The 6,846-nt window shown below is 38.9% G+C and overlaps 1 protein-coding gene across 1 annotated transcript; it reads right to left on the reverse strand.

The window, feature by feature from the left end:
* Positions 1-1,235: 1,235 nt before the first annotated feature.
* On the reverse strand, positions 1,236-6,662 carry il20ra (interleukin 20 receptor, alpha; the record flags this gene model as incomplete). Its single annotated transcript, XM_079572465.1, has 7 exons — positions 1,236-2,114; positions 2,212-2,348; positions 3,475-3,619; positions 3,714-3,889; positions 4,736-4,932; positions 5,853-5,979; positions 6,578-6,662. 7 exons carry the CDS (start codon positions 6,660-6,662, stop codon positions 1,236-1,238), a joined length of 1,746 nt encoding a protein of 581 aa, XP_079428591.1.
* Positions 6,663-6,846: the final 184 nt, after the last annotated feature.

A 6,846-nucleotide genomic window follows, 5' to 3' on the forward strand; every position in this document is an offset into this window, starting at 1 on the left:
TTTCCTGCTGAAAGGGCACATCGTTGAGAGAAACGTGCAAAAAATCTGAAAGAAAAAACAATATAGATGAAAAATGTGTGTTGATACATTTTGTGAAGAATACATGTAGGCTAGCCTAGGTTTGTTTGTTCAACTGTCCTAGACTGACCAGCAGGGGTCGCTACACTTATACTTTTGCACACAGGAAAAATATTTCATCTTTGTTTGTAGAAACTGTTTGTTTTGGTACATCTGTTATCTTGTCTTCCAAAATGCAAATTTAATGTTAAAATGTAGAATTTTGCGTAGAATCCAAACAGCAAAACAGAATGTGTGTCACCAGACTTTATTCAGGTAAAGTGATATGATCAAGATATCACCCGTTTACAGGAAGACTTACAGTTACACTTCCTTTTGTAATAAAATACTATGTTAGTTTACAAGTGAACAACACGGAACAAATAATGACAACAGTCCTTCCAATAGTTCCTTCATTATAAAAAAGTATAACACAAAAACAAGACAGGGTTAACTTGTGAATAAAATATGATGTGTAGAGTATAAGGAAAATGCACCAGCATGACGTGCTACATAAGTACAAATAAATAGATTGTCAAAAGTTATGTTTGTGTAACTGCATACAGTGCATATGTAATTCCTAGAGTGATTCTTGTTTGGTTAAAGTATGATAAAGTTCTCCTAAAGTTCATACAAAACATAGATCACACAGCCTTATGTAGCACTGCAGGTGATCTGCAGGTTAGTATCATCAACAAAACCTTCAGACATTCATTTTATAACACCAACAACTTGACCAAATAACAATCACATAGTTATTAAAATCTGTGTAACGATAACTTGTAGCTGTTGTTACATAAAACAAAGCGTAATTACATTTGCAAACAGAGCTCCTTCATTTGGGACCGTTCATATTCTGACAAAAAGTGCACCCTGCTTGTCGGAACAAAAACACGACAGTGCTTGATTTCGAGAAAACAGTAAAAAAAAAAAAGAGGTAAAGTGTTTTTTTTGTAAAACTGGCCTGACAGTATGACAACAATGAGTCACATAAACAAAGTGGAGTACAATAATAGAGCAACAGGGTGACCCGTAACACGTGGAAAAGGCTACAAACTGGGCATGAACTACCAGCGGATCACGTTCATTTAACCATGACGGGTCTGATCAAGGCGTGACCTAAATGCCCTCTCTTTAGATCACTTCTCGGCACATACAGTATAAAAAACGTTAATGTTCTAGTCACTTGATATGACGAGATCGAACTTTGCCTTAAACTCCTCTGCATCCCACTGACCGCCTCCCTCCACTCCTAACAACGCCTCCTCTTCTGACGGCTGCCTCACAAACACTGTATCCAAATGCACTCTGTTTGTAGGCGGACTTCCTCCCTCCCCACGTCCCATCCCTAAATTAAACCCCGGGATTACTAATGTTTGTGTTGAGGGACTCCAATCGATCTGAAGACCGCTCGACTCTTCTTCTTCTTCCTGTGCTGCAGCCAGGCCAATAACACCACCGCAATCTGGCAGCAGCAGATCTGATTGGTTGACTGGTTGCATTGACGGGGCATTTTGTGATGCATAACTGTTACAAATTGCAAAACCATAGTCATTTGGCAAGTCATGGAACTGGTCAGAGGGCTGCGCTGCACGGACGCTTTGCGAGGCATAACCAAAACTGACCACACTCCCCCCTTCGTCATCATCTGAACTCCCTGTTTCTGTGTTTTCAGAAAGCCCTTGTCGATTTTCTCCAGATTGGTTCAAAACAGGATTGACTGAAGGTGACAGCGACTGCAGGGGGGAGTTTTGAGCAGCGTAAGCACTGCCAGAAGGTTTGGCTACAATCGGCCACTCCTTTGGATTGTAGCTTTGATTATTCACATTACATTGTCCGGCGTCAGGGTTGCCGCTCACGAATCCATAGTCGTTCTCCAAGTCGCCCCGGACGTCGACGAGGGGCGGAGCTTCGTGTCGTTGGGATGCCGGGCTTGGATTTGGCAGTTTGGGATATAACTTGCTATTTGGCACATCATCATCAGGAACCTTGATGATAATAATGCTGACGCTCTCAGATGGTATTGGTAAAGGTGAAGGGTAGAAAGAAGTCATCCTCTGTAAGAGAAGCGTCATTTTTAATTTGTTCATGTGTGCGCTGTATGTATTAGGTAAACAGTGTTGTAATGAAAGATGATAACCATATTTGTCTTACCAGGTCAGGACTCTTCTGGTCTGTTCCCAACAAATATTTGTAGAGGATGTAGCTTCCTACTGCCAGCAAACACAAGAGCACCGCTGGAACGGTTGTACTGATAATCACTATTCTCTCGAGACGGTCAATGAGTGGAACTGCAAAACATAGTCATTAATTATTATGCAGTTAGAATGGACGGGTATAGTTGAAAGGATTGAATTGTTGACTGTGTTGCCTCTTTGACAAGGAGAAAACATTATGCCAAAGGATTACAACACACATAATTAGTATCATGGTGAGAAAAGGGACTGGACAGTCACCACCAAAATGTCAGATAAGAGAAAGTTCAGACAGTGCACAAGCATTAACCTCCTAGCTAGGCCTGTCGCGATAACAAATTTGAAGTTCGATATATTGAGGCAGGAAAGTATCGCGATAAACGATATTATTGACTCTAACGATACTAGACACTGTCAACTCTCAGGCATAAATAAGTGCATCATCATATCCTAAAACACCACACAAGCTGCAATAAACATGAAATATAATGTACCTCGATAGTCCAATTAGGTTCATTAGGTCTTCTAACAATGATGCTCTTTTTTGTTGTTATAGCCAGACCTTGGTGTTGGTTTTCATACCTGACGGTTTCGGCTACAACTGTGGCCTTCCTCAGAGGTTGTCACGTGGTGTCACACGTTACAATTAACCACCACGTGTGACACCACGTGACAACCTCTGAGAAAGGCCACAGTTGTAGCTGAAACCAAAGGTACGAAAACCAACACTAAGGTCTGGCTATAACAGCAACAAAGAGCATAATGTAACTCAATTTGCTTCAGTTAAAAATCTAAGTTTTACAAAGAAAGAATGGGGGGAAATGCTAATAAATGTACAGACGATAAATGTCGAGGCAAAAAATGTATCGTTTATCTGTTTTTTATTGAACGATATGTCGATATAATACCGCATTTATCGTGACAGCCCTACTCCGAACTTACAGTATATAACAACATATTAATACGCTCTTTAATCTCTTTAACTAATATTACTCTGATGATTTTAGCAACATGTTTTAAATCACTTTTGCTTTAAGTTTTATGCAATGCTTTCACATACAAACATGACACCATGACAAAGTATTGTCACGGTGCCTTTCAGTCTCATGTTCAAGGAAGTGTAATCCTACTTTCATATTTGAATCTGGTTTGGTGTCATTCCTTTCAAGTAAAATATTCACTAACCCGCCCAGTGGTTTAGTGTGAGCCTTGAGGCTGTTACCTTCAGGCGTGGTGATGCAGTGCCAGGCTGAGGGATGGTGTTTGGAGGGCATTAACTTTGACTGTGTTCTGGCAGAAAAACACATCTCGGTCCCACGGTCCATCGTGCGATACTTGTACTGGTTACTGGTCAATGTGAAGTGATGCTACACAACACACACATTTACATAAACTTGCATTTCAAAATGTTTCCTACATCAATGAATTAATACAACTAATGACTCAAGATATTGTACTTACGATTTGTCCACTGTGAGTGTTGCGGATAGAGAGGTTATATGTCATGTGAGGGTACAGTGTTGCCATGGAGACTTGAGGGGTGTTGTTATTGGGGAGGTATTTCATTGGTCCTTCCATCGCGACAACCGCATATTTGTCGTCAACTTCCACAGAAATGTGCGGAGGGCCAAATTCAGCTGTAGATTTAGGGAAAATCATATTTATAAAAACGCTTTACCTATTAACCTCTTAACTCCCGCCTGAACCGAGAGCATTTTCTCCAGTTCAGCTTTACCCAAATCCTGTAGGCCAGTGTAACGCCTCATTTGAAACCTAAGATCTACAAAACTAAATTGATCTTTTTCCTCACATTATCAGATTTTTTTTTCAGCACTTTTTTTGTTGGGCAGTCGTCCCCTTTTTGTCAAATTTCGTCCAATTTTTCGGGGGTTTTTTTGTCACTTTTTTTGTCACTTTTTTTGTCACTTTTTTTGTCACTTTTTCGTCAAATTATTCACATTTTTTCATCAGATTCTTATCACTTTTTTGTCCATTTTTTCTCAATTTTTCGTCAAATTTTTCTCACTTTTTTGTCAAATTTCTGTCCATTTTTTGTCATTTTTTCGTCCGTTTTTTCACACTTTTTTCACATTTTCATCCTTGTTTTCGTCTCAGTTTTGTTGCTATTTTCACACCTTTTTTTCCAGAAGCTTTTGGACTGGGGTAAAGCTGGAGAAAATGTGCTCGGTTCAGGTGGGAGTTAAGGGGTTAATGTTATAATGTCACAGATTTACATTACAAACAACTTCAAGAGGCAAGTATTGTATGATTATTATTATTGTATTGATATGTTTTTCCCTCACTCCAGCAAACCTTACTTTACAGAACAGTAATTGCAAGGTAATAGGATGGAAATAGCAAATTATGGTAATTACATGGCAACCGGGCTGCAAAAGGCAATATTCAAATGCAACCCCTATGTATAATGTTTGTTTTGTGCTCAGTGCATCTTTCCTATAGAACTTTGTATCTGTAAAACGTACTGTCATGCTTTGGATGGAATCTCCTGTGCGTCAGCTCCCATTTGGAGTTCCCTTTTCTGCTCACGGCACGGACTTTAGCGTAATACCCGTGCTCCAGGTCGGACGTCTCCTCACTCAGGTCACACCAGGTCCTCGTGATCTCAGTGCAGTGCGGGACCGGCCTCCAGTGGACACGCTTCTCCTTACGGTCCCCATAACTACAATCACGCAAGAGAAACCCACACAAAAGTTAAATTGTATAATAACCTGTTTTTTGTTCGGCCACAAGACACAAAGTAAGATTAGGTTTCGAGGTCTTTTTGTCCCATTCTTTACTAACTAACAATGCGAACTACTAGCACTACATCGGATTAACCTCTTAACTCTCGCCTGAACCGAGAGGATCTTTTTCCTCACGTCATCAGATTTTTTTTCCATCATTTTTTTGTGGGGTTGTAACTTTTTTGTCATTTTTTGTCTTTTTTTTGGTCACATTTTTGTCATTTTTTTCGTCCATTTTTTGTCTTTTTTTTGCTACATTTTGGTCATTTTTTGGTCACATGTTTGTATTTTGTTGTCAAATTTTTATCACATTTTTGTCATTTTTTGTCATTTTTTTGTCACATTTTTGTCACAGTTTTGTCATTTTCTTGTCATTTTTTGTCATATTTTTGTAAATTTTGTGTCCATTTTTTATCAATTTTTTGTAATTTTTTTGTCACATTTTTGTCATTTTTTTGTCATTTTTTGTCACATTTTTGTCATTTTTTCGTCAATTTTTCATCCATTTTTTGTCATTTTTTTTGGTACATTTTGGTCATTTTTTTGGTCACATTTTTGTATTTTGTTGTCAAATTTTTATCACATTTTAGTCATTTTTTCGTTAATTTTTTGTCAATTTTCTTGTGACATTTTTGTGACATTTTTGCCACTTTTTCATCAATTTTTCGTCACTTTTTGGTCAATTTTTTATCACTTTTTTGTCACAATTCCATCATTGTTTTCGTCTCAGCTTTGTTGCTATTTTCACAGCTTTTTTCCAGAAGCTTTTGGACTGGGGTAAAGCCAAACTGGGGAAAATGTGCTCGGTTCAGGTGGGAGTTAAGGGGTTAAAACAGGAATTATTAGAAGTACTTACATGGCATAATGTACGCGGTACTTCGTGTTAGGTGGAGTGTCTTTTCCTGGAGACCATTGCAGGATGTTTCTCAGATTTACTGAAGTGAAGGTAACATTGGTTGGGTTTGGGGGCGAAGACAGGACTGCTGAAAACAAATGGAGATTTTTGGCATCTAATGTGTAAGAGCACTTCCAAAACATGACTTAGGTAAATCTAGCCTGAAAGTTTTAAAATAGCCTTTTCACATAGTTTCTCAATTTCCTCCTTTAGTTTATTCTACTCTGTGATAGGCAACCTTGAAACAGTTTCCCCTAAAACACCACAATATAAAGTAAAGTTAATCAATAACAGATGGTGCTGTTGCCTTGAAACTTTGTGTTTGAACAATGATTTCCGCGTGTTTACAATGTTTGGTGAATCTGGTCACATCTGATAATGGCATTCATGAAATTAGGCTGTTATCCTGACACTGATGCTTTAGGTAAACAAACACCATATGGTCAAAGTAAAACATCCTCTCTGTTCAATATTTGTGTGTTAATAAAAAGCAAACATAAATACTTGCTGTCACCAGATTCTAACTTAAATAACTTTTCTTGTACGTCAGATTAAGCATTGATTATTAAAAGTCACAGAATGTTACTTGCCTGTGCGAAATAGAAGCACAAAAAACAGACAGGCCCACATGTCTGTCAGGTGGGCTCATGTTTTTGCGAGAAAGTCAAACATCCCAGTCAGTGCACCTGTCCTGGACTCCTTGCTGTCACAAGAGTGAATGCGGGTGCTGGAGGCAGCCAGAAGTGATTCACTTACAGGAAGTGGAGGCATTTTTATCAAAGGCGGTCACAGGATGAAATCTCTCAGGTTCATACACACAGAGAGAGAGAGAGAGAGAGAGAGAGAGAGAGAGAGAGAGAGAGAGAGAGAGAGAGAGAGAGAGAGAGAGGAATGCAATCTCACTTGTTTGTGCACTGTACATTGTGGATTGCGTAAACAAGTGTAGCAGTGCAAC

Source organism: Gobius niger (genome assembly GCF_951799975.1).
Source record: "Gobius niger genome assembly, chromosome: 15".
Lineage (NCBI taxonomy): Eukaryota > Metazoa > Chordata > Actinopteri > Gobiiformes > Gobiidae > Gobius > Gobius niger.